Source organism: Actinia tenebrosa, unplaced genomic scaffold, assembly GCF_029948245.1.
Source record: "Actinia tenebrosa isolate PJP-AT-01 unplaced genomic scaffold, QUT_ActTen_1.0 PGA_scaffold0__85_contigs__length_37466705, whole genome shotgun sequence".
Lineage (NCBI taxonomy): Eukaryota > Metazoa > Cnidaria > Anthozoa > Actiniaria > Actiniidae > Actinia > Actinia tenebrosa.
The window spans coordinates 31,832,031-31,859,518 of record NW_028292569.1 but is presented as its reverse complement, the minus strand read 5'-3'; the positions used below and the strand labels follow the sequence as shown (position 1 = coordinate 31,859,518).

The window sequence follows — 27,488 nt, the reverse complement described above, 5'->3', positions numbered from 1 at the left end:
GATCTATTTTGCATCCTTCATAAATAATACATATTTTGGAAAAAGGTGTGAAAATGACCCAAAATCGATCAAAACCATGGGCTATAGTCCATGCTTTTTGTCCCAAAAATGGCCCAAAATGACCTATTTTGCATCCTTCATAAATAATGCATATTTTGGAAAAAGGTGTGAAAATGACCCAAAATCCATCAAAACCATGGGCTATAGTCCATGATTTTTGCCCTAAAATGGGACAAAATGAACTATTTTGCATCGTTCATAAATAATTTAGATTTTGGAAAAAGGTGTGAAAATGACCCAAAATCGATCAAAACCATGGGCTATAGTCCATGCCTTTTGCCCCAAAATGGCCCAAAATGACCTATTTTGCATCATTAACAAATAATTTAGATTTCTGAAAAAGGTGTGAAAATGACCCAAAATCGATCAAAACCATGGGCTATAGTCCATGCTTTTTGCCCCAAAATGGCCCAAAATGACCTATTTTGCATCCTTTATAAATAATGCATATTTTGGAAAAAGGTGTGAAAATGACCAAAAATCCATCAAAACCATGGGCTATAGTCCATGCTTTTTGCCCCCAAAATGGCCCAAAATGACCTATTTTGCATCCTTCATAAATAATGCATATTTTGGAAAAAGGTGTGAAAATGACCCAAAATCCATCAAAACCATGGGCTATAGTCCATGCTTTTTGCCCCAGAATGACCTATTTTGCATCCTTCATAAATAATACATATTTTGGAAAAAGGTGTGAAAATGACCCAAAATCGATCAAAACCATGGGCTATAGTCCATGCTTTTTGCCCCAAAATGGCCCAAAATGACCTATTTTGCATCCTTTATAAATAATGCATATTTTGGAAAAAGGTGTGAAAATGACCCAAAATCCATCAAAACCATGGGCTATAGTCCATGCTTTTTGCCCCAAAATGGCCCAAAATGACCTATTTTGCATCCTTCATAAATAATGCATATTTTGGAAAAAGGTGTGAAAATGACCCAAAATCGATCAAAACCATGGGCTATAGTCCATGCTTTTTGCCCCAAAATGACCTATTTTGCATCCTTCATAAATAATACATATTTTGGAAAAAGGTGTGAAAATGACCCAAAATCGATCAAAACCATGGGCTATAGTCCATGCTTTTTGCCCCAAAATGATCTATTTTGCATCCTTCATAAATAATACATATTTTTGAAAAAGGTGTGAAAATGACCCAAAATCCATCAAAACCATGGGCTATAGTCCATGCTTTTTGTCCCAAAATGGCCCGAAATGATCTATTTTGCATCCTTCATAAATAATACATATTTTGGAAAAAGGTGTGAAATGACCCAAAATCGATCAAAACCATGGGCTATAGTCCATGCTTTTTGCCCCAAAATGACCTATTTTGCATCCTTCATAAATAATTTAGGTTTTGGAAAAAGGTGTGAAAATGATCCCAAAATCCATCAAAACCATGGGCTATAGTCCATGCTTTTTGCCCCAAAATGACCTATTTAGCATCCTTCATAAATAATTTAGATTTTGGAAAAAGGTGTGAAAATGACACAAAATCGATCAAAACCATGGGCTATAGTCCATGCTTTTGGCCGAAAATGGCCCAAAATGACCTATTTTGCATCCTTCATAAATAATACATATTTTGGAAAAAGGTGTGAAAATGACCCAAAATCGATCAAAACCATGCTTCTTGCTTGAAAATGGCCAAATGTTACCTATGTGTGGAATGCCTGGGGAATATTCTTCACACTTTCACTTAGTAGTTTTTTAAAAATTTGAACAAATCTCTATTGTTTGATCGAATGTTAATCCCAAGTTAACCGGTAATGTAAAACGAAAAGACTTAAAGATTATATTATCTTTCCTTTGAGATTCAGACTCGACACAGGGAGCCCATTAAGTCTGAGTAGGGTCTGGAAACTATCGTATTTCTGGGAAAGAGAGGAAGTATTAGCAGAATTCTTGTTTATGAAGATTGTGAAAAATGAGTTTCTCAGAGAAAAGTAATAGAAACGAGAAAAAAGCATTGGTTAGAGTGCTGGAGATCGATGGTGGTAGTAATTTTCAGAAAGAAGTGCTTGGATTCGGAGTAAAACTGAAAAAAGATCAAGAAACGAACTCCTATATGTTTCTCACGAGTTCGTCGGTTCTTAGAAGTCCCCTGTGGATTCCTAGAGAAAGTAAGATTGTTGCTGAAAGGTACTGTTCTAAATATCCCGACCATTTACGCCGCTCAGATCACAGAGAAAAAATATACAAGGTGACCAGTTCTGTGGATGATCATGTATCTTTTGCATTCTATGATGGTGAAAGCGAGGAGGGATTTCTTGAAGTTGACGACGGTACCTTCTACGAGACCCTTCAGATGCATAACACCCTATATGCATATGCCTTTGAAGGAAAAGATATTGTTGCTTTGACATTTGAAGACAAATATTCAAGTAATGAATATAAGTTGACACGTGTTAGCAAAGAAAGTTTTCCAATTAAGAAAGCCAAAGGTGCACCAATAATCCACTACGATCAATGCTCTGATAAACCAAAGGTTGTTGGTATACTCGATATCAAGAGTGATGGCAATCTTTATCCTGTGTTTCTCACTGAAAAAAACTTGGAAGTTAAATCCGGTAAGATATATAAACAGACTGACAGAACAATAACTGTCCTGACTGATACAAACACAGACTGACTGAATGACTGATTCATTGATTGAGTGAGTGACTTGATGGCTGATGGACTGACTGGCTTACTGGCTGTCCATCTAACTGACTGACATGACTGTTGAGTGACTGACTGGCTCATCACTGACTGAATGACATGACTGACTTATTGACCGGCTGGCCAGAAAACTGACTGACTAGCTGACATAACTAACGAAATGACTGTCTGACCCAATGACTTGCTGGCTGACTGACTGACTTACATAACTGGCTGACCCCAGACTAACTAACCAACCAGACTTAATAACCCATTATTAAGTCGAGGGGTGAGGAATGAAGTGAGGATGTCAAAGGTATGGTGATGTATACCTATGATTTCATTATTTCTAATCAAAATCATTTATCTTTTAGTTGATCCTGAAGAAATGCAAGAAGCCGAGGGTAGGGCCCTATCATGTACTCTAAGAATGCAAAAAATATAGGAAATAAATTCTTGAAATATTATATTGTTACCCTGAAACAATCTCTGGGCTGATCTAAGTCAGGACATGGGTAATTCACAGATAGAATACTGAAACAACCTCTGGGCTGATCTAAGTCAGGACATGGCTAACTCACAGATCTAACCCTGAAACAACCTCTGGGCTGATCTAAGTCAGGGCATGGCTAACTCACAGATCAAACCCTGAAACAACCTCTGGGCTGATCTAAGTCAGGGCACGGCTAACTCACAGATCAAAACCTGAAAAAAACCTCTGGGCTGATCCAAGTCAGGGGTCAGGGCAGAGAAAGAACAAAATTATACTGTTTGTATGGAAGAAAATTGCAGGAATTTTGGGGGATGAGGGGGTCTCTAAAGAAATTCCTTCATGGGGGGGGGGGGGGGGGGGGGGGGGGTGGGTATGGAAAATTTTTGGAACTACCAATTGTCAACTATATCACATGATAGGGCAGTTTCTAATAAATTATCAAATTATTAATAGCTTCAGATGCTAACCCTCAGGATGAAAAGGATAGTCCCATTGTTAACAATGCCGAGAATGGGAGACCAGGTAATTCACAGCTGCCTACTATGTCCACGATGTGCGATATCATGATAAAATCACTTGACTATTTGATCAGGGAATTAACAGCAATTATTTATCAATTGACACAGTTTTCTTTGTTATTCACAAGGCTTTATTTTTGTTATAACCCTCATTATAAATGCGAGGTCAATATATAGTTATTAACCCGGTTAATAACTATATATAGACCGTTCGCATTTATAATGAGCAACATTTGATAGAAAACCTTCTCAATTGATAAAAAAGATACTTAATTACCTCGAACGTCGGCAATAAGCCTATACATCCTTATTGCCTCCGTTCGAGGTAATTTACTCTTACTGAAGGAAATGGAAAAACAGTAATATTGAACTTTGAGAATCAAATCCCTGGCTTGATGTTATACTGAAATATATTCCCTCGTTGGTTCTCTTGTTTGCTCTGGGAGAGGGCTTTTCTCTGGATTCATATCCCTTTAAAAAATTATTTCAGAATTTTAATATTGGACTTGGTGGAAGAGTCGACACTGAACACTTTATCAATCAGTTGAAACTTTATGATCCAAGGAACGAAATAAATTTGAAAATTAACACAAAAATTATTTTTTCCTTTTATGTGTGTGATAGATGCTTTAGTGACTGATGAACCTGACACCATACATCCTAGTGATAATCAAGGTAAGTTTATATTCAGTTGTCTAAGATTAAAATCAGTTATCAAACTCAGCAAGTCTCATATGGTATTTTTACCAGAGTGCCTATGAAGATTTATCATGTGACGTCACACTGCAGATAAAAGTTTAATCTAAAAAAGGATCATTTGCATATTAGTAATACTGTGGAGTTTCATGAAAATCCCATGTATAAATATATTCTATTAAATAACTTTTTCTAATTCACTTTAATTTTGAACATTTTAGTGAAACACAAAGGAACTAACCTAGACGTTTGATAAGTCATATACAGTATTCGTGTCCGTGTTGTATCAGATATACAATCACTTGGCTACGCCTCGTGGTTGTATATCTGATACAACACGGCCACTCAAACTGTATATATTACAAACAAACTCTTTATTCTAATAAAACAAACAAACAAACAACTGAAATCACTTGACAAAAAACTTCAGTTTTGGTTCAGCCTGAAGGTTTCTCTGGGCTCAACAATACCACCACTAAAATTTCACATTCTCTCTGTAGCTACAAGACAGATAACGGTAGTGACAGGACACCAGAAACAAAAAGAAGGTATGCTGGAAAAACGGATCTAAAGGAAAATTAAACTTTTTCTATATCATTAGAAGTTTTCCATGTATCCTCTCATCGTCTGAATCTAATGGCTAGTAATAATTATAGTGTAATAGCATGGCCCAAGGGTGATCATTGATTAAATGCCCCTGAAAGCCAAGGGAGATTTTTGTTGGAGGAAATTTAGCCAAACATCCTGAAGCTTGAGTGGACATGTAATCACTAATCACCAGATAAGTCATGCTATTACTTCGTAATATTATGATTACTGAGGAGGGTAAACCAAAATATAGTTGACTTTGTTTAACCAAGAGCAGAATGTGTAGTTCCAGAAATCATCCATACCCACCCCACAGAGGAATTTGGAATTTCCGAAGAGTAGGGGGGTCAGTCAGAGAAAGAACAAAAACTAGAGTTTGTATGGAAGAAAATTGGAATTTCCGGGGGGTAGGGGTGTGTCTTAAAAAAATTCCTCTGTGAGGGGGTATGGATAATTTTTGGAACTACGCAATAAATTAGTCCTTTTTGCATTTTCTTTGTTAACTTATTACAATGCGCGATTTCAACTCGGAAATGGAGATAACTTATCATGTCACAAATTGTAAGTCACGATTTGATGAACGCATGCGTGACGACTTGCTACTCAATTGGTCCCACAAGCGCTAGAGTTTTCTTATAGAGCATTTTAGAGTCATTGGGCATAGTAAATAATTATTTTTACCGGCTCAATGCGACACATCATGGTCTCGGTGGATTGTTATATGAGGGACTGTGCCTCACGAATGTTGAGGGACATTTAGACTAATCGTCCCTCATGAACATAATCACGTTTAAATTTACGAGGTACATTTACGAGGTAACCATGACATCACTACCACAATGATTCATTTGATTGAAAGTACTGATTCAATATTTTCATGTTTGTCTCAACCAGTGGGTAGCAATGAAAACAGTGGTGAGAGTTCTCCACATCTCTTTCTTCCAGATAAAAAACCTGCAATTGTGTTCCAAGAGGAATCTAAATGCTTCAAGTACAATAAAATAAACGAAGCTTTACCAAACAACTTACAAAGACGATTAGTGATCAAACTTGACCCCGAACGTCCTTTAGGCGGAGATATACGTGACCTAGCCCATGCTTATGGCTACAACCAAGAAGACATAATCTTTTTGAAGAATCTGACAAACCCAACAAACAAATTGCTCCAGCAAGAAGGAAACTCTACCTTGCTATGCCTCAGAGATAAACTTAAGACAATTGGAAGAGATGATGCTGCTGATCTTGTTGATGGTCACATTAGAAATAATTGTAATTGTGAACAATGTGGTAACTTACGATGAAGTTCGTATGCACCATGTTTACCCCTGTACACATGTGAACAATGTGGTTGTTACAAATGTGTCGTAGTAGATAATTGTATTGTAGATACGAAAGATAGTAGACTGACATTTCGGACGTTAGTCCTTCGTCAGAGTCAATCAAATGTGGTTGTTAGCTTAGGATATGTATCTTGTCTTTTTACGATAACACTGAGCTATGACATGGACGTAATTTTTGGGTTATTTTGATTGCTATGTACACCAAATCAAAATAAGACTACCAATGTTTATATGGAAACAAAAGCGTTTTCACATGTATTAGAGCCTACTCTCCAGAACAATAGTTTTTTTCAAATCAGTCTCCATGTTTGGATTCAGTGTATAACAATGTAATTAACACCAATTTCAAATGATTTTAATCTCATCAAGGTCTGTTAAGTTTATGAGATGAAAACAAAAGATTGAACCTCTTTTTTATCTTGGTACAAATCATTTTTCTCGAAACGTTTTCAAAAGAGAATAAATTTTATCAGTATAGCAAATGAATTTTTTGTAACAAAAATTATGATCTTTTTTAAACTTTCTGTTCTTATTTTAGGATTACCTGTAAATCAATGTCATGCAAATAAAGTTGATCTATCTAAAGGAACACCATTTTTTATAGACCTTATCACTGTTATCCCATTTGACCCAAAGTGTCATTCCCTTGAGAACTATGTCTTAGTTTGCCGGTAATGGCTAAGAAGATAAACTTAAAATGAGTAAGAATCAGAAAATAATAAATTTTATCTCAAAAGCAGACACGAAAATGAAGACTGGTATATGATAATAGTTAAAAGGCATATAAAAAAAGCACTCCAAAGACAATATTATACATGGCATGTATTTCTCAGCAGATATACTTGATTGAACTTTAAATAAAGTTTTACTGTAAAGCTTTAATAATGCTTTGAACAAATTTACAAACTTATATATTTATATACTTTTAAAATACTCTTTTCAGACAGGGTTAATTAGTTCTTAAATATAAATGTTACAGCCATTCTCAACCACATGCGCACTCTAGCGATCGTTTCTGTTGCGACGAAGAAGATTGTGGTGGATGTCAATCACAAGGCGTTTCCATAACATTGTTGGAAAACACAAAGCTATAAGGGCATGTGCCTATAGAATGTTTTGGAAATGCCTTGTTTGACATCCACCAAAAGCTTCTTCGTCGCGACAGAAACAATTGCTAGAGCGGTGTGTGATTGAGAATGGCTGTAACCAAAACTCTTTTATAGTATTAATGCAACTTCTGCAAAGATGGCGTGAATAAATAGCCCTTTAACTTAGAATAGCATTTTCCTTTTTCAGACCATTTGTCATTCTTTCAAGAATAAGATCCTTTGTTTTAATTGTATCCATATTCATGAGTCTTTCTCATGCCCAAGCGTTAAACAAAGAAATGAATGTGGTGCTCCATGGAATGAGACGTGGTCTGAAACGGGAAAAAACTACGCACAAGATTAAAAGTTACAATTACCAGCATCTAAATGTCACATTCTGTTAATAAATATAGCATTTGTTTTTTATATGGACCAGGTTGTACAAAACGTGGATAGCACTATCCAACAGAAAAATCCTTATGCAATGGATAAGTCGATGCTGTTATTCAATAAATTTATCCACCAGATACGATTTATCTGTCGAATAGTGCTATCCACCATTTGCGATCAGTAAAGAGGTAACTATGCAGCCTTTGTTTTACTTAGATTAATTCAACATGTTGTAGATATTTATTTATTTATTTTTGTAATAATTATTTGTTTCACTGGTGAAGTAAAATACCAAATTTTTTTTAGTTATTTCAACATGTATCACAATATCTTTAAATAAAACAATCTTGTGTATAACAGGAACAAGTGTACAATTTTCTTAACATTCAATCCAAAACAATTCTTGGACATTCTAATGTATAAAATTACTTAATTTATTCATTGAGAATGTTCTAATGACTGCCACTGCCATCATCATGGCATGGCACATCCCTGACCAACGTTTTTCAACATAATTAATTCGTATGTGATTTGCTCCATTGACTTAAATCAGGAAAACTTGCCTATCACGCATACCATAAAATCCTTGTCATAAGCCCCCTGCTTGTATTCAACTAGTACCGACAACTAGAGCAAATATATATAATTTTGAACAGTAACAGGGTTAATAAAGAACAGTCTTCGTTGTAGAACAGAACATTTTCTTCATCCTATGTTTAGTAGGTTATTTATGTGCTGTGCAGGACACATCATGTCTAACCAAACCTACTTAATTCCCATGGGTAAATAAGTGTAACTTTCTTCGTTTCTTATCCACACACGTTTTTATCTATCCTCATTAAAAGACTCAAAAATGCAGATATAGGAAATGATACCATATCCAAAAAACAGACAGTGCCGATGTTAATGACTTAATAAGCATTTTCAAATAATACCTCTTTTTTCGCCTGTTCACACTAATATCTCTTAACAGCATTTTCAACATTTTTGATGGTTTTAATATGGATGAAAAGACCGTTAATATCATCAGCCTTGTCCAAAAGGAATACAATCCTCTGGATCCATGTCTTACTTGTTTTAATCAAGCTCTTCATCTACAGGAGATACATGCCCATTTTGTACAGTGCTTTCCTTGAAGTAAGTCATCGTTAGAGCATCTTTGGCAGTGACAATGGTTGTCTCCTTATCAGACAGAAGCTCCTCAAGTACAGAAATCAACCCAACATCCTAAAAATAAACAGGCCTCTTTAGCTTGGGCATAATGTTTTCCCAATCGAGTCCACAATTCATTCCCTTGAGTATTATTTCTTTAATTTATAGACCCTTAAAAACTCCCACATACAACAAAATTATCAAACTTATTCTAGCATTAACAAACCTGTGTCAGTTGATTTAAGTCCATTAAAGAAACAGAAGGCTTCCAATCCGGGATGATTAGAGATGCCATTAACTGACCCACACAAATCAGGTCAAACTTTGGGGTACTGCTAGAAACCTCTTTGGGAAGGTTGAGCTTCTTTGTAGTTTGCAAGACTCTGGAATCCTAATTACGATTCCAAAAATATATCACACACTCAGTTAGCTTTCTGATGAAGATAGTACAAAACAACACTTTGCCTAATGTATTAAGGATTTCATGATAATCTGAAGTTTGGGAATCAAGGGTGGCATAGTGGTTAAAGCACTTGCCTCTCACCCTCTGGGATAGATTCCCAGACTCTGCTTCATGTGTTTAGAGTTTGCTAAGTCTCTCCCCTGATTTTCTCCATGTTTCCTGGTTTTCTTCCCTCTGCAAAACCCAACATGCTACACTCACATTCGACCTGCTAGTTTGCCATGCCCTGACTTTGATTGGCCTAGTGGTTGTTTCAGGGTTTGTTCTATAGATAAGCCATGCCCTCACTTAGATCATCCTAGAGGTTGCTAAGGGTTTGATCTGTGAGTTAGCCATACCCTGACTTTGATCAGCCCAGAGACTGTTTAAAAGTATGAACAAAACTTTGTAAGAAGTTCTCAATACCAGCTCTTCAGTAAGATCATAGTGTCCCAATATTCCTCTCGGTCGCCCATCATCGCCACATGAAACAAACACAGCGTCATAGCTAATACTACCATGGACAATGTTATGGCTATGAAGCTCTTCTAGGCCTTCCAGAATATCCTTCATTATCATCTTCTTGGACTGAAACAAAAGTTAATTTGGACCCTTAAGGAACAGAGCAGTTTTCGTTTGACTGTGAAAAACTCTGTGTCTGTATGTGTGCCTTGCCGCAACCGTGATATTTTCTAGAATTTTGATTGGGTGATTTTTTGTTGCACAATGTGATTGGTCTGGTGCCATGACATTAGCGTGACCGTGACAGTGCCGTGTTCATGCTGTGTTTGGGCCATTCGATTGGATGCAGAGTAAATTCTTGTGCAATGTGATTGAGCCGGCATATGCCTTGCCATGTCACAACCGTGTTTGTGCTGTGAGCTTTTCAGAGTCATACAAAAACTGCTTTAATACCTGTGTGTAGATAGAGGAGTCATTAGTATCAACATACATGTATAAATTAAATACCTCTGGTTGTGGTTCTGTTTTCAGCCATTCTTGTAGTGGTTCATAATAAGGAACCTGTAAGTAGCCAATTCTTCCATTCTGAGAAGAAAATATATTGTTAAAAAATGAAGTACAATATTCAGAGTACAGATAGAATGATGTTGTGTACAGTATGTCTTGTCTCATAAACCCAACAGGTGTCCCAATAATAGACAGTTTTAGATGGGCCAACGATATGCCGCATGTTGGTCCTGGGATATATCCATGCTAGTGGATAAGCTAGTAATAGAACTAGTGGGTGGCCCAGTAATAAACACAATGGGTGGTCCAGTGACCCAGTGATAGACAATGGATGGTCAAGTGATAGACCCATTTTGGTGGCCCATTTCAGTTGGGTGGCCCAGTGACAGATTTTGTGGAGTGGCCCAGTGATCTAATGGGTGTTTAATGATAGATACACTAGGTGGTCCCCTGATAGTGGTACCTTATTGTAGAAGACTGCCTCTAGACTAATCAATTGCTTGTGAACACAGCCACGGAATCCAACAGCTTGATTTTGAAAAAGATCCTTGCTGGCAGCATCCCTGAAGAAATACTCCTACACAACACAAATCCAAATAAATTGTCACATGGTAAACCAGAAATAGCCAATCACAGCATGAATCAACTATTCAATCACAACACAGATGATCTGTCACAAGCAGTACATAACAAAGTAATGCAGCATCCAGTCTACACCATTGCCTGGTTCAAGACTGATAAAGCAGCTTGCAATTGAAATGTAAGTCCTTTCTACATAATTGACCCTTAGTTGATCATGAGACAAACAGATAGGGGAGTATCATTTATTACGACCTAACAATTTTTAGTTTCATTTATTTCATGTCATTAGTTTCTATAGTCAAAGTTATTGGCTGAAATTTTTACAACATTTTGATTCGTAAGTCAGGTACTGCAAATAAAGTGACTAGGAGGAAGAGGACAAGTGTACTGAAAACATGCTTTGCTAGCAGTATATTTGCGAGTTTAGTCTCAATAATGTACCTTGATCACGCATTTCTTTTCACAGAAGAAGGAAGTAAAGACACCCGACTCCAACTCCTCCAAAGGGTACTGTTCTAATGCCCTACCACTTTTAACAAGACCATTGGTTTTCTGATAAATAATAGATGGATAACAACAATGATTAGTTTTGCAAGCAAGCAAGATAGAAAGAGAAAAGAAAAAGGGAGCAAGGAAGAAGAAGAGTGATGTTTTTTTTTCTTTTTTGATGAATCCCCAGAAAGAAAAAATAATAAAAGAAAGAAAGAAAGAGGAAAAAAAAGAGAAAAAAAAAAAAAGAAAAGAAAAAAAAAAAGAAAGAAAGAAAAAAGAAAGAAAGAAAATGAGCAGGGGAGAGGAAATGTGATATATATCATACCAAACATAGGGAAATCTCCAGTTCAGGGTACTGCAGCAACAGCTCTGGAAAATCTTCTTTTGACAAGTTGGCCAGGTTATTCTTAATACAAAAAAAGTAAATAAAATTAATTGATAGGGAAAAATTGAGAAGAAAGAGCCAGAGTTAAACGTTGAGTTTCAAAAATACAACATATATTTACTCACAATTATGGTATCTTCCTCAACAAAAGTTCTGTGTAGCTCAAGGTAGAGACAGTTTAGCTCCTCTTTCAACTGTAATAAACAAAACAATCCATTATTAAATTCTTGGATATTTTTTTAATGGGGACAGACGTTTACATGTTTTCATCGCTATGGGCTGATAGAGATAAAATTTACAGCAGATGAATAGGCAATAGAAAGTGATCAAACAAATAAATATTGCTAGATATATAAAGGTTTACAGGAACCTGATTTAGCTATATAGAGGCTTCCCGCTGCACTGTCATGTGATGGCAGCCATGACAGGAGGCAGGAACAATGGAATCTGGTCTAATGATAATGCATCGTCTTTCACTGCTGTGAGTCCAACGGGTTGGTCGCTGGTTCGAGCCCTGCGGTCTCCACATGTGAATTGAGTTTGTTTGATGTGTTGTTCTCTCCTATGCTATGAGGGCGAAAGTGCGAAAGCGCTAGATCGACTAGACACTAGATATTTATTCATTCATAAGATTTTTATTATTTTTATAAAGAATTTAGTTTCCCAGGGAAAAAGGCTTGGTTGTGCCTTCTGTCATGGCTGCCATCATGTGATTGTGCAAAGCCTCTATTGTCCTTTCACTGGCCATCATGGTCTTTATTAGTGTGTCAAAATAACAAATCTGGTAAGTGTCCGTTTTCACAAAAAGTGAAAAATATTTTTCAAGGATACAAAAACTTATTTCTGTCAAGAGATTATATAATTATGTCAAATTATAGCACAGTTTGTTTGCGTACATTCCTTGTTTAAGGAAGAAATCTAGAAAAAGTATTGATTACCTTCTGGAGTTCCTCCTCTGTGACGTCTTCTGTCTGCATATCAATTAAATAAATATACTGTTATCATTTTCTTAAATTTAAAGATAAGAAACAAAATATTGTAAGAAGCTGGTTATAAAGCACTCATTGGTAAATCACATAATGACAAAAAAAAACTAGGAAAATTGAAAAAAATGACCGTTTCCTCTTCATTTCTCCCTTTTTCCCCTAAGGGACAAAAGTACCATTAAATTATTGATTATTTAGACTCTTGAATCCCCAGTAAACAATATCAAGGATGCAAATTCCTTTGAGGATCCTGAAGTGGGGTCCTTATCCCATTTCCCTGCCCCCATTTTGACCAAATCCAATCCCATAGTCCCAGTCTGTTTTGCTCAAATCTTAATCCCATTCTTTGATTGTTTTTTGTCTGTGAATCCCATTCTCAATGCATAAACTCCCATTTTTTAACTCCCATAGTCTCAGCCTATATTTTGCTTAAATCTTGATCCAATTTCCATTTATTGATTGTTTTCTTGTTTTGTTTGTGTTTGTGAATCCCATTCCCAGTGCATAAAATTCCATTTCCCAGCCCACAAAAAGGTGAATCCCTGCTGACCCCATTGTAACCCTCTAGGGCCCTCTCATTTGAACAGGGAAAGCTACAGTAAAATCAATGCTAATATAAGTGTTGTACCTCTTTCAACTCAGTTTCGTCGAGAAGCTTGCGTTTAAGGACAGTAGTTTGTTTTTTTATTTTCTTTTTGCCAGCCAACCCCTGTTGAATATCTGGCTTTTCATCGAGAGAGCGCCTAATATTTTGCTTTTATCAAATAAATACGGTATCAAGAAAAAAGAATTAGTACTAATAACTTTTAATTAAGATTTATCAAACATCATTATTAATGATTATTGATGATCATTAATAATAATTTTAAATTTATAATTAGCAATAACTAGTAATGGTCATCATAATGATTAAAATTTATTGATAACAATCGTAATTATTAAATAATAATTTTTTTAAAATCATAGTTTGAAATGATTAATATAGTAATGTGAAAGACTAAATTTTTTTTATTTTATAAAACTGTTTTTTTTATTATTATACCTGCAATTTAGTGTAATACTCCAGTGTTTTTCTGTGGATTAGAATACAACTATTAAATTCTACGTCAGTGCTTAATTAAAGCAAGAATAAAGTATATGTTATCTCATTTTAAGAGCAAAAGGTTTGAACCTAGGCGTTGAAGTTTGTTGTGAAAACTGATTGTCTAGAATAGGTGAGTGTAGTCTAGAAAAAGACTGTTTTGTTGGTGACTGACAGTTTGTTGTGAAGTGTAATGGTCTGGGTGAGTGTAGTCTTGAGAAAGACTGTTGTTGGTGGTGACTGACAGTTTGTTGTGAAGTGTAATGGTCCAGGTGAGTGTAGTCTAGAGAAAGACTGTTGTTGGTGGTAGCTGACAGTTTGTTGTGAAGTGTAATGGTCCAGGTGAGTGTAGTCTAGAGAAAGACTGTTTTTGGCGGTGACTGACAGTTTGTTGTGAAGTGTAATGGTCCAGGTGAGTGTAGTCTTGAGAAAGACTGTTGTTGGTGATAACTGACAGTTTGTTGTGAAGTGTAATGGTCTGGGTGAGTGTAGTCTTGAGACAGACTGTTGTTGGTGGTGACTGATATTTTGACAACCTGAGCGAAAGTCATCTTCAGAGTCCAAGATGATTTCCGCTCAGACCTTGTCGAAACATTAGTCACCACCACCACCAATCTTTCTTAAGACTACACTCTCGCCACGACAATCACTGTTCACGACAATAAAATTCATAAAATGACATTTTGATACCTTAGCTCTTGCACACATGCCAGCTGGCTTTGCAGCTCACTAATTAATGCAGCTACTGCTTTTGCTCGCAAGTTTTCTTCTGCTTCCGAACACTACAAAAAAAATATCAAATTAATAATACAACATATTACCCTTGAATTTGATTTGATCAAACTTCATTCTTAATAAACAATTTAAGATAGAAGTGCTACCCTTGTAAAACAAGAATGTTTAACATGCAAGGTTATTACACTGACCTTGGTTTTTGCTATTTCTTCTTGGGTAAGTGCCTCCAATACTCCCATAATATTGTCCAGTTCTGCAATACCAGCTGCACAGGACTCAATGCTTTCCACCTCTTCATTCAGGTTTAAAACCTATAAAACACAAGAGTAAAATAAATTGAAATCAGTCACCCAGGAGAAGTCTGTAAATTGGATACAGAATAGACCTTATTCATGGTGCGACAATGTTTTCCAAATTCAGCGTGACCAACCTCCAGTCGATTCATTTTCTTTTGTTTTTATTCTTCAAAAAATTCATGAGTAGCCCAAAGGATACAAAAAGAAATAACGATGATATCCCAACGAGTTTCAAAAAAATAGCTCTTCATTCCCCCAGAGGTTTGTCACGCGCTGAATTGGGAAAACACTGTCACACCAAGAATAAGGTCTATTGTCCTCATTTGCATTCAACTTTAACATGGATTTTCTTGGCCAAATTCAGTTCAATATCAATTTTTTTTAGTAGAAAATTAAATTATACTTCTAGACATTATTTGGATAAGTTAAATAAAACATACTATTTAAATACTGACAGATAAGTCATGTTGCATCAAATTTATAAGATGAATCAAAGGATGGCAATTGAGCATCTCACACAACAAAGATGCAAAAATGTTTTAAGAAACTTTTCACATTTTTATACAAAATATTTTAACAAAAGCATGACATATTGTATTTAGGTCGACAAGTATTCATATACATACCCTCATAATATTGCTATGTACATCAATGAGCATACTACATTTTTCATTAACCAACATGTTCATTTCCTTGAGGTCCTCATCTTTCTTGGTCTAAGTGAAAAACAGAAATAATAGTCAAAACCTTATTCTATAACTGTTTTTACATGATATTTTAAGTGGATTTTTCAGCATCACTATATAGCTAAATTCATAGAGAACCCTAAAAAACAATGTTCGTATGAGTTAAGCAAGAAAAGAAAGAGCAAGGTGGTGCCACAATCCAATATATTTTCCCTTAGAGGTATTCGAAAAATAGAGTCTATTACCAATGCTATAGCACTCTGGAGTACTGTAGGAGTGGGGGAATGGGGACTAAAGCCCCAAATTGTGTTTGGGTGGGTGACCAAAGCCTACCCTTAATTGATAATCTGCCACCCAGATGAGAATCCTACCTGAAATGCTTTATACTCCTCTACCACCTCAAGGCTGGGAGTACTGGAAGTATTTACAGCCATTCTACAGCTGTCACCAACATTTAAGTAAAGTGAGGTTAGCGCCACCTTTCAAAAAAAAAAAAAAAAAAAAAAGAGTATAACAGACAGTTTTAAGTTTTAAGCAGTAAACATTTAGGTGGCATGCGCCTCTTGCTATGATAATAAAGCTGAAACAACCTCTGGGCTGATTTAAGTCAGGGTATGGCTAACTCACAGATTGAACCCTGAAACAACCTCTGGGCTGATCTAAGTCAGGGTATGGCTAACTCACAGATTGAACCCTGAAACAACCTCTGGGCTGATCTAAGTCAGGGTATGGCTAATTTACAGATTGAACCCTGAAACAACCTCTGGGCTGATCTAAGTCAGGGTATGGCTAATTTACAAATTGAACCCTGAAACAACCTCTGTGCTGATCTAAGTCGGGACATGGCTATCTCACAGATTGAACCCTGAAACAACCTCTGTACTGATCAGTCATGGATGGCCAACACTCTAAGATCAAATTGAAATTTGGGGGTTGAGGAGGGAGGAAAACTGAGGGACCCCAAAACACCATGATTAACAAACTCTACTCACATGTTTTGCCTATTACAGGAACTGAACCCAGAAGTGAGAGTTAAAGTCCAAGCTAAATTACACTTGATTTCAACATATTAAACATTTACCTCTAAATTAACTTTTACAAGATCAAGCTGCAAGTTCTCCACGGAACTAGTAAAAGTAGTAATGGCCTGGTTTAGATCCTGTCTGAACTTGTTTCTTTCATCTACTAACCCAGGAAGCAGATCCTAAAAATATCACATCAAGTTTACTAGGTGCAAAGCTAGGGCGGGGTGTTCTCTGAATGTAGCAGACATTAACCTGGGGAGCCAGTGTTGTACTTATATTTAAGACTAGGCATTACATTAATTTACCTTTTCACTGCAATGTCTTATCTTATCCTGAAGATCACTGTGGAAGTTTTCCATCTCTTTCACCTGCAGAAAAATATCTTGAACATTATGACATATCTTAGAAAATCAAAAGAAACAACAATAATCTTTATATAATGTCGGTGTCAAAACAGGAATAAGGCTGGTTTCCAATTTAGCCCACAATACTCAAGGGATTGACACATTGTTTTTTTGAGTCTGAATGTAATTTAGATTTAGGCAAAGTTAAAACCAAGTCCAACCAGTCTGTGGCTTCGCCTCCTTACAGCATGTCGGGGGGGGGGGGGGGGGGGGGGGGGGGGGGAGGAGCCTATTGTGGTTCAGGGGTAATGGCAGGGTTTGTAGTGTTGTTCCTTGACCAAGTGCTCATGGAAACTACATTTTTTCCCCATCCACCTCTCAGGACTTTGGAGGAGTAAGTATAGGAGATGGTAAGTATCTCCACCTTGGTAAGTGTGACGGGTACCAGGATGGCAGTGACAGTCTTCTGTGCGAACATGTTGGTTAGGTCCAACTACTCTCTTTTACCCAGAGTTTTAATACCTTATTCAATTCTTCAAATCTGTCAAGATCCATCTTAATCTGTTCTTGCAGAAGCTGAAGGGAATCTTGAATACATTTCAAAATGCTATTCCTGTTGTCCTTTGATTCTTTTCTAAATAAAAAATAAAAACAAAGCAATATATATATATGAGATTCAATTCAAACACATTCCCATGGGTCATATTACCTACTTCTAGTCCTATTTGCTAGAGAATCCCAAATGCAAGATTTTCCAAAAGGTTTGCATTTCAACCGAGGAATCAAGGAATTGACTCAATAAGCTGTGTTTGTGTTTGATGCCAAGTCTCAAGACCAGCTCATTTACTAAACTGATACAGGAACAATGTTAAGGATTTAAGATTTTACCTGATTTTTCTAAGGCTGTGAACTTTAGATACAAGCTGTCCTACCTAAGAATCAATTACGAAAATAGTACATCATCAGCAACCAAGACTAGCTTAGTTACGTAAAACATTTGCTTTAAGTGTGAGGTTGTGGTTTTGAACAGAAGTCTAAAATAATAGACCTAATAAATTCTTGTTTTCCTATTTCAGACCACATGTCATTCCCTAAAGTATAAAAAAAGGTAAAGGTAATTTATTTTACGTCGATAACGCGGGGAGTGGTTGCCCAATTCTCCTGAGCCAAGGGCTCATGTTTAATGTGCTCGAAGGTGCACCCTCTACCCCCTCTTACTATCCAGTGCTCCTTTTTACGTGAATTTAAAGCTAATTAAAGCTACACAGAACAGAGAGAAGTCGAAACAGAAGTGGAGTTTCTGAGGATCGAACTGTGGACTTCTAGCTCTGAAGGCCGTGCACTAGCCAACTGAGCTACGCCTGCTCAGTATCATTTTTTAAGGGTACACAAGAGACATGTGAATATGAATATATCAACTCAAACAAAGAATTTTAATCTCAAGAGAACTCATGGTTCCCCCTCAGACAATAGTGAACCAATATCTGTTGTATCAGTTTAAACAGTATCTGTTTGATAAAATACAGTAAATGCACGAGACATCATGCTAAGCCTTGATTTGACAATATTGTTTGGTTAGTATAGGAAATTGCACCATCTCGAGTACAATTTGGAATACAAGAAGATCGTGCGATTTTTTGTTTATAGTTCACTCAACAAAATTTCAGTAAAAAATGCGAAGCAACACTGTTCATCCTTGTCTATTTGGCAGCCGATTTTCAGTCCATCGCGCAACTGAAATGCATAAAAAAGATTAGTTCTTATTAGTTTTTGCATTTTTTTTGCCGCTGTTGACATTGTTTTGGTCGTGTTTCCATAGTGACTTAATTCGCTATTAACGCTATAATTGTACTCCTCTCGACCAATCAGAGTCGAGTAATTTTGTTGAGTGTACTATAAATCAAACAACTTTAGGAATTTAAGGTACAATGGACCAAATTTAGTTAGTAGTAAAACAATTCTTACTTTGTTAGAGACGGCATTATTTAACTGGTTGTTGCTTTCTTCAAGTTGATCTCTGAACTTTTTTTCTTTGTCATTTAGTTCTAACTTTTTGCTTTCTTCCAGTTGACGGCACATCTGTTTGAGGGTGTCAATAGTTTTGCTTTGAGTCTATGAAAGTCAGAGTTTATAATCATGCATGAGTTAACATGAAACAACCTATTAAGTAAGTTATCAAGTACCGTATTTACTCATTTAAGTGCTGCGGCAATTATTACGTTTTTGGGGTTTCATGTGTGGTGCTCATTCGGGGGTGGCGCTTATAAATCATTTTGGTCTTAGGTGTGGCACTTATTTAAGGGCGGCATTTAATCAGGGGCAGTTCTTGAATGAGTAAATATGGTACATTCCAGTTGGCAAGTGCAGCTAATAGCACAACAGGGCTAAAAGAAAAAACATGTCAGTTGCCAGTCATGAGCTTGGTTATATATACCTTGTTTCTGGCTCAATAATACAGAACTGTTTGTTCAGTACCACAGAAACTGCTGCAATATTGTAACATGCAGAAAGAGAATGTAAACTTATGACAAACCTTAATGCTTTCTTCAAGCTCTTGCAGCTTCAGATCCTAATAAAGATATGAAAGAAGAGGTTAAGAGGGACACACTATCCCATCCGATTGCAATTAGGGATTTTGTGTAGAAAGAAATTAAACTGGGAGAACCCAGTCTAATGTTTATACCTGAGTATCTTTTGGCTTCCTGAGAGGAGTACTGTAGTCTGAACTTGCAATAAAAGCTCTTTGGTTATTACTTGTAACGGGTGATTGATAGGAACTAATTGTCTCTGGTTTGTTGGGAATGGGCTTTGGTTGCAAGGGTTTCTCTTCCAGTACTTCTAGAGAAAATCCTGCTGAAATTATTTCTTGATTGATATTCGTGTTATCCTGTAAGCAAATAAGATCGACAGGACAGGCATCTATGGAGAGAAAACAAAGGAGGAAATTTTTTAAAAAACATTTGATAAGTTTAGACTATTTTATGTGATGAGTCTAACTAAAATATAGTTATACAATGGTCTTGGCTGGCAAACTATGGAATGTTTCATGAGCCACTTTTATTTTCTACTATACACAAGGTAGTACACAAGAAAATACAATGACAATTGGGTTCTTGCATGCCATGTCAAGAAAAATTAAATCTGAACATGGACAAACTCAACACATTTAAATGCGCCATGTTAAGTTACTACGTAACGTCACTGGACAGTTACAACTGTTATGACCCACGTACTTTCAAAACAGTTTGTTTAAAATGTAACTGTTGCAGAAGCCTCACTCTTTCTACCTCCTGTTGTTAGTTATTTGATTCAAATGTGTCAATATATCTACTTAAATTATCTTTATGCACTAAGTTTTATTTAAGACATTATTTGGGCCCACAGTAATTGGCTTAACGCTGTTGCGGTCACCCTGTCATATATATGACAGTATTTTTTTCCAGTTATTATATTTCCAGTTTAATATATGGCGAAACTAATAAATAATAAATAAATATCACATGCCATTTAAGATACACCTAGGCGGAATAACCTACGCAAAGGAATAGTGCTGAATAATTTTGTTTTTCTGGTGGATGTATTCTGAATGTTGTGGGATAACCAAATTACTCCCCTTATTATTTGAATATGGCTTGCCAAACGTTTCATCCCATCAGTTCTATCTTTAGCACTTCATTAATAATACTCTATTACAAATAATTTGTAATATTATCTAATAATAGTTGTTAAAATTATTCTTACTTGTTGGAGCCTTACATGCACCATTCCTCCTTTTGGCAATGAAATTTTTATCTGCCACCAAATGAGACAGATGCTCAACACCCTGTAAAAAATTCAGAATTTTTTAAATAGTTGTATACTGTTATTAGTACTAGGTCAATGGTTTAAACATTCATTCAAGATTTGCTACAGGACACTGTAACTTTATTCACAGCTAAGGGTCAAAACAAACTTAAAAAAAGTTTTACCAAAACTAAAAAACAAACATTTTCATCTATTTACCCTGAAATAACCTCAGGGGTAAACAATGTCAAGGCTTAGCTAACTCACAGATTTATTGGAATTTATCAGGTTAGGTTTTGCAGAAGAGGTAAACTGGAGAACCTGAAGAAAAACCTTCAAATCAAGAGAGAGACCTCACAGACTCTATTTGCATGTAATGCGAAGTCCAGAATCAATCCAGACCCCAGAGATGAGAGGCAAGTGTATTCCTGCAACACCACCCTTGATTCATGATGGAAACTTTTTAATTCTAAAAATGAAATTCCAAAATTCCAACAAGTGAGCTATACAAAAAGGAAAAAGAATTTCCATCCCAAAGCTTTGCCTTGACTTTGATCCCAGAGGTCGTTTTAGGGAAGTGACAACAACTAAAGATTTTTCAAACTCACCTTAATAAAAAGCTCAGAATTAGGGTCCTTTGGATCATTGACTTCATTTAGCTTGTATTGCCTTGCAAAAGGTGGATGAGAGTACAATTCGTGTGATAAACACACAACCTCCCTTTGGCTGATTATTTCTTCATTACCAAAGTCTACAAAGTGCACCTTGACCTTTGTTGATAAAGAAAAAAAATGCTTAAAATGATGGCATCCAATAAGGTCTATCCTGAGCTTGTATAGAATCTTTGCTAATTAAGAAAAATTAAAATTTTAAACTTTTAAAGTTCATTCTCAGGGAATTGTGAAGTGGCCAATAAGTAAAGCTATAAATAGCTGGGGAGGGGGATAAGGGAAATCTGAATACGCCAAAATTACAGAAAAAAGTAAAATACAGCAACTGACAGCTGGCCAATAAATAAATCAGGGATTGGCCACTTAACACATGTAGGTGGCCACTTAAAAGAGGTTCAGCTGCATTTTGCACATGAAATTACAGCGTATTACTGAGAAGTTTACCAACTTAGCTAAATATACACACCTTAATTCATTCAGCTTACTCTATTTGATATTACATCTTACCTTATTATCATTTAAGTTTTCTAGTATTTTGCATCTGTACCATAGGTCATCTCCAGTATAAATACCCCCATAAATCTATAATAAAAGAGGATTTAAAAAAACTATTGAATCATACTTTTGAGTCTTCATATGTTGGAGCAAACAAGTGTACTGATTGTGTTAGCTCAATACTAATGCTAAATGCGTATTTAGCTGATTATTAGCCAAACGTTTTTTGATTAAATAATGTTATAGGAATAATCCAGAAACGTTTATTATTTGAACAAAGATTAGGTTGATTTTCAATTAAAATCTCAACTATTACATCACTATAATGTTTGTAAGTTAAAGTCAACAAGCAACCCTATCCACATGTTTGGGCATTAAATCTTGCTGTTGCTGTGAGACACGCTTTACTAGAAAATTTGTTTGATAGGATGAGGGCTAAATATAACTGCCAGTCATATATTGGTCTTGCCGATCATGTTGACTATTGACGTTAAACCAGAAATGATGTATGACCAATCTAAAACTAAATTGGCTAGTCCAGTTACCATGACTGGTGACTGAACAGCTGTTAGTTTAGACCTGAGAACTATAGAAGAGAGATAATATTCTTATAAAAAGTATCATTTTGAAATTTTTTATTATTTTTTACGTAGTCTTACCTTTCTTAGGATTGGTGCACCTTGTAATAGTGGTCTGTTTCCACAAAATACCTGAAGTTTTTCAGTCACTTCTTTCACTTTTTCTTGTGTCTCATCATCGGCAAGCTGATAAAATTTGTGGATTTTTTAATTAAGAGTTCTCAAACTCATTTATATTTAACGAGAACAAAACAAAAAGGAAATCACTACTGTGATGGAAGTTTAGAAAATTTGGTCAACTTTTGCTTAGGTTTTCTCCAAGAAATATTATTAGTTTGGGAATCCTTATCATTCAAATGAAAGAGAGTTTTATCTGGCTCTTTATTCAAACACCCTTATAGTTGGTTAGGTTTATAAGTTTTTTTATTAGGTAAATATAGTCCAAATTAAATAAGAGATACTCTACCTGACTCCAAAACAAGCTAGGGCTTTCAATATGGGTTACATAGACTAATTCCTGAAAGGAATGGAAGCAAATATTTTAGTATCAGGCAATAAAAAGAAACTTAGTAATATAAACAAATATTGAGTATCGTAAAAAATATGAGCTCTGGTAACAAAACATAACATAACTTAAGTCAAGTATATTCTATTATAATTTCCAGGGTTTCCATTAAGTTTTAAAATAATAGGATAAGGTCATGAACTGCTAGCTCAATCACTGCATGGAATCGAGATCATTGCTTATGCAAGCAAAAGTTTGAAGTTTGAAGTATCATGAATATCATTAATTTTCTCATTTACTAACCTCTGAAGGACCAAATACATCATCATTGAGACCTGTAAAACTTTTATCACCAACAGGAGACTCTGCTCCGTAAGCAGAGCTTATGCTACTCTTGCGTACTTGTTCATTTGCTGGTTTATTCATGTTCTCATCAACCGAGCTGGTGGGATAATCAAAATTTATTTTTACTCATCAGAAAGGACTGTAATCTCCAAGGGATGTGGGGGTGGGGTAATGGGAAGGGTACATGTGTAGTTTTAGAAAATATCTCCCTCACGTGTAGTAAACACATATATGATGGGACGATCTGGGTGGAGAGGGAGCTTTTTTTATCTGATATCAATACCTATATGGGTGGTATGAATATTTTTGGAGTAATCTCCTTTCCCCTTGGGACACCATCTTACAAATAACTTTCAACCTTTATGGCTTAATTCCTCAATGAATATCTATCAAACTTACCAAAAAGATTGTTCATTCATCATCATCTAAAATATAATAAACCAAGATAATTTCAGAGCATTTTTGAGACAAGAAATTTTATCTTCTCAAAGATAACAACCCATCCGGTTCTAGAAAGGCAATTCTTGACAGCTCGATAATAGTCAAGATATCAAATTCCATCGTTCCATGGTATACTAGTATATAATGCTAAGATTTCTTATCAATATACATTCCATACACGTCGTTACTGAATATCATCATACGGTTCGTAAAAGGGTTCAAACGTTTCGTGACGTTGAAGTAAAAGATTTTTCTGTGAACATTTCTTGCACGTTTTGACAGACTTCATACCTTTGCGCAAAGCGACGATACTGTATTTAGACTCTAAAAAAATACTCGTCATCACAAGTAAGACTGAAAACAAAGAATTCCTAAAGTCGGAAAATGAGATAAAATATGTTTACAAAATCCGAAAATTTACCTCGCTTGAATTTCTCCAGTTCTTTTGACCTTCTTCAACCTCTACGGGCGGACCACGAGGTTGTCTGATAACGCGCTTGCAATCCATACAAAAATGGCCTTATTCCCGATAAAATATAAGTAATTGAACTACAGATTTATGAACGGAAATAAAATGAATTATTCCTTGAAAGAAAAATATCTTATTTGGTTGTTTTTTCTCGGAGTACTTCAGAAGTACATTCGTCTGCAGGACTATCCTGTCAAATGCACATGGTATCTTTGCTTCTTCAAATTTTGACAACTTTTCTAACAAGCCTTATGATTGGATAAGGCTTCTAAGCTTTTGACCAATCAAACGACAATAAGACTATTTTAACCAATCGAAATGAGGTTTATAAAAGATGATTGACAGCGCGGGAAAAACAGCTCGAGGTGCCGTTTTCTATTTGTTTTTAATTTTATTCCCCTCTTCGAAAATTAAATATAAGAAAAAATTCAATTTACTTCCTAAGAGCTTAAAAAAAGGAAATTATTCAATTATATGAAAGAAACTTTATATAGGAAACAAATACAGAGACTTGTGGAAGATATCAAAAAAATGCGCGATGTCCACTATGTCCCTCCCCCATGGGAATGTGATTGCTAGTACCAGTCTTTTTCCTTTAATTGGAACGCCTGACCATTTTTGCGCTCCCTTGAAAAAATGTCGGAGGTAAGAAGCATTACTCAATAATTTTCAAAATTTTAAATTACTTCTTAGGAATGATTTTATCGTATTTAAAGAATATTGTTATTTTGTAGGGAATTCATCAATATTTTGAGGAAATCTTAAGAAGGTAAGGCGATCAATTTCAACCATTCTTGTTTGAAGAAATCAGCTACATGTCACGAGATCTTCATACGACTGACTTCAAGTTGTTTTTATATTCATCCTCTATCTTTTGACACCGTTACGATTTTTCTTTCTTAAGATAATGTACATTATCATAATTCCGATTCGGGAGGTTTAAATATAAAATTAAGTGTTTTTTTTTAGTAATCAGCTGTTTTTATTGATGTCTGAATTAAATTGAATTGAATTTGTTGTTAGTTTTGTTGGTAAGTCTAAATTAACCTGCTTGTTTGATTCCTTGGTGATGTTGCAGATTTGAAGGCGTTCTAGCCATCATTGTAACTGATAGAGATGGCGTTCCAGTCGTCAAAGGTAGTTTAATAAGCATTCTTTGTAAATCTAACGCCTTTTTTCTGATATCCTCCACTCCAAAAATGTGATGCGAGAGGTCAGAACTAGAGGTGCTGAAATAGTTGTAAAATCTGTCCCAAGACTATGTTTTCTTACATCGTTATTTGAATGCGTGTGCTAAGGCTTTTCTGTAGTAACATACTAGTATTTTACTATCTACATTATTAATGAATATTTATAGCAAATGCGTTTAGTTTCCAAGGGCTTTCACTCGCAACCAATCAAAATTTCAGAAATTTTCCTCCAACCAATTTCAGTGCTACTATGGCAAAGAAAGTCATGTTTGTTTCATGGTGTCTAATGTTTTACACTAATTACCTGATATTTTTTATAGTTGCTGATGCAAGAGCTCCCTCCAGTGCATTACGTAGCAGCTACCTAGCAATATTTGCAAGTGCAACTGAACAGGTTTGTGAAGGTCTTGCACTCTAAGAACATATGAAAGAACAAAAAATGAAATAACACTGCAAAGAGAATAGACATGACATAGATTTTTTTTCTGAATTCAATAAACATGATGCATTCAGGTATAGCCTTGGCATACATAACACCATAAAATGTATAATGAACAAAAGATGTTTGTACCCAAGCTGGACGGTTCAGCTAGACTATCATGCACCGTGTTCTTTATCTTACGAAAGGTCTATAGAATTAAAGTCATTCATATTTTAGAATTGCTCTTTCTGCCATAAAGCAGCTATATACTATAAACTTTAATTTATTATTGCCATATAGATCTTCTCGCATTACTGTGTAACCACCACATGCTTATTTGATTTCATAATAATGAAACTTGATTTCATATTCTTAATATTAGTAATGATATTATTTTCAGGCTAGCAAACTTGGATTATCAAGAAACAAAAACATAATTTGCTCTTTTCCATCATACCAAGTAAGGATATATATTCTTTTGTCTTGGTATATAGGCACAAATACCAATTTTGTATCATTCTAATTTTGTGAATTTTTGATTTCTCTAGGTTGTTCATTTCAATTATCTGCCACTTGTAGTGAGTGTCATTGCATCAAGTACCGCAAACACAGGTCTGTTCAGTTTCTCGCCTTTTCCATTTTTTTACTTTCCTTTTTTTAAAAGTTATGTTTAATAATCGACTATTAATCTAATATAAATCTTTTCCTTCCTTCAAATATTTAATTTTATTCAATAACGTTTTCTAATTCTTTTCCAGGTGTCATCCTCAGCTTGGAGTCAGATTTTGAAAACTTAATTAATGCTATGAAGAATACAGTTGAAGGAGTGTGATTATTATTATTAGTAATTATTGTTAAAACATTATGATAAATAAGATAGTTATCTTTCTAAAAAAAAAATTTAGCAGAAGCTCATGAGGTATTTTTATAACTTTGTGATTTTTCTCAAATACCAAGGTCTTTGCTTTCATAAAAGATCATGTCAAAAACTAATAGAAAATGTTCTCACTACTAAACTATCATGAAAGAAATATTTCATAATAAAGAACTATTTTTGTTCATTTTTCCATTCAAATTGATGTTTAGTTTCAGAAAAGATTAAGACCAACAAACATTGATATCTTATAGATGTCTTATGCTAAGTTCTGCCATCTGTGTTAGATGCTTCCTCGCTGACAAAAGGGGGTGGCCATGGGAGGTAGGAAGTTTTCTTGAATGATACACAAAGAAAACTTTACAGTGTTTGTCTTTTTCATATTCATCTTACCTCTGCTTCTTCTGTTAACATATCCATCTTTAGTTTAATTCTTATCTGTCTGGTCAAGAAAAAGAAAAATATTTGATATTTGGATTGAATGAATATGTAACTCTTTAATTTACAAAAATAAAACTGCTAATTTGGAATGAATGTTGAGGATAAACATGTATAACAAACTGGGAAGTGAATGGGAAAAAATGCATTTACTAGTATTGAGTGTTTTTTCATTTCATTTCATAATACTACTGGGATGATGGAATAGGAAATTGATATATTGAAAAAGTGGGGAGGGGGAGGGGGGAGAAAAGAGAAGAAAAGGTAGATGGGAAGGACAGAT

At 35.4% G+C, this 27,488-nt stretch overlaps 4 protein-coding genes across 5 annotated transcripts; 2 read left to right on the top strand and 2 right to left on the bottom strand.

Annotated features, from left to right (window-relative positions):
* The first annotated feature begins 1,949 nt into the window (after positions 1-1,949).
* Positions 1,950-8,186, top strand: LOC116298394 (uncharacterized). 2 transcript variants are annotated; one of them, XM_031706824.2, is made up of 6 exons: positions 1,950-2,637; positions 3,082-3,111; positions 3,654-3,722; positions 4,343-4,393; positions 4,915-4,962; positions 5,948-8,186. In XM_031706824.2, exons 1-6 carry the CDS (start codon positions 1,995-1,997, stop codon positions 6,301-6,303), a joined length of 1,197 nt encoding a protein of 398 aa, XP_031562684.2. In that variant the 5' UTR covers positions 1,950-1,994; the 3' UTR covers positions 6,304-8,186. The 2 variants fall into 2 exon arrangements, with proteins under 2 accessions (XP_031562684.2, XP_031562683.2); XM_031706823.2 differs by having other exon boundaries at positions 5,897-8,186.
* Positions 8,187-8,313: 127 nt separating this feature from the next.
* On the bottom strand, positions 8,314-21,151 carry LOC116298377 (serine/threonine-protein kinase 31-like). Its single transcript, XM_089026271.1, has 24 exons — positions 21,137-21,151; positions 20,737-20,818; positions 19,679-19,914; positions 19,529-19,564; positions 18,961-19,107; positions 17,884-17,927; positions 17,518-17,629; positions 16,957-17,019; positions 16,708-16,830; positions 15,998-16,105; positions 15,567-15,656; positions 14,836-14,955; positions 14,600-14,691; positions 13,871-13,901; positions 13,457-13,582; positions 12,781-12,813; positions 11,968-12,036; positions 11,783-11,863; positions 11,407-11,517; positions 10,847-10,960; positions 10,384-10,461; positions 9,841-10,002; positions 9,199-9,363; positions 8,314-9,047 (listed from the first exon to the last, which is right to left on the bottom strand). The coding sequence occupies exons 1-24, from the start codon at positions 21,149-21,151 to the stop codon at positions 8,898-8,900; spliced, it is 2,388 nt and encodes a 795-aa protein (XP_088882397.1). The 3' UTR covers positions 8,314-8,897.
* Positions 21,152-22,512: 1,361 nt separating this feature from the next.
* LOC148914088 (uncharacterized) lies at positions 22,513-24,321 on the bottom strand. The gene is made up of 6 exons (XM_089026265.1): positions 24,235-24,321; positions 23,772-23,797; positions 23,331-23,469; positions 22,989-23,039; positions 22,604-22,708; positions 22,513-22,530 (listed from the first exon to the last, which is right to left on the bottom strand). Exons 1-6 carry the CDS (start codon positions 24,319-24,321, stop codon positions 22,513-22,515), a joined length of 426 nt encoding a protein of 141 aa, XP_088882391.1.
* Positions 24,322-24,895: 574 nt separating this feature from the next.
* On the top strand, positions 24,896-27,301 carry LOC116298395 (ragulator complex protein LAMTOR3-A). Its single transcript, XM_031706825.2, has 7 exons — positions 24,896-24,927; positions 25,017-25,051; positions 25,361-25,419; positions 25,793-25,866; positions 26,294-26,353; positions 26,442-26,505; positions 26,652-27,301. Exons 1-7 carry the CDS (start codon positions 24,919-24,921, stop codon positions 26,723-26,725), a joined length of 375 nt encoding a protein of 124 aa, XP_031562685.1. The 5' UTR covers positions 24,896-24,918; the 3' UTR covers positions 26,726-27,301.
* Positions 27,302-27,488: the final 187 nt, after the last annotated feature.

Bases quoted from the DNA above. Each gene is read 5' to 3' on its own strand.
- LOC116298394 (XM_031706823.2), top strand. From the start codon at position 1,995: ATGAGTTTCTCAGAGAAAAGTAATAGAAACGAGAAAAAAGCATTGGTT. The intron at 3,112-3,653 runs GTAGGGCCCTAT...AATTATTAATAG, and splicing joins AGAAATGCAAGAAGCCGAGG to CTTCAGATGCTAACCCTCAG. The intron at 3,723-4,342 runs GTAATTCACAGC...TGTGTGTGATAG, and splicing joins TGCCGAGAATGGGAGACCAG to ATGCTTTAGTGACTGATGAA.
- LOC148914088 (XM_089026265.1), bottom strand. From the start codon at position 24,321: ATGGATTGCAAGCGCGTTATCAGACAACCTCGTGGTCCGCCCGTAGAG. The intron at 23,470-23,771 runs GTAAGTTTGATA...TTATCCCACCAG, and splicing joins ATGAATGAACAATCTTTTTG to CTCGGTTGATGAGAACATGA. The intron at 23,040-23,330 runs GTTAGTAAATGA...CATTCCTTTCAG, and splicing joins ATGTATTTGGTCCTTCAGAG to GAATTAGTCTATGTAACCCA.
- LOC116298395 (XM_031706825.2), top strand. The intron at 25,052-25,360 runs GTAAGGCGATCA...GTGATGTTGCAG, and splicing joins TTTGAGGAAATCTTAAGAAG to ATTTGAAGGCGTTCTAGCCA. The intron at 25,420-25,792 runs GTAGTTTAATAA...TATTTTTTATAG, and splicing joins TGGCGTTCCAGTCGTCAAAG to TTGCTGATGCAAGAGCTCCC.
- LOC116298377 (XM_089026271.1), bottom strand. The intron at 16,831-16,956 runs GTAAATTAATGT...TGATATTTTTAG, and splicing joins TAAGACATTGCAGTGAAAAG to GATCTGCTTCCTGGGTTAGT. The intron at 11,864-11,967 runs GTGAGTAAATAT...TTTTGTATTAAG, and splicing joins TTGAGGAAGATACCATAATT to AATAACCTGGCCAACTTGTC.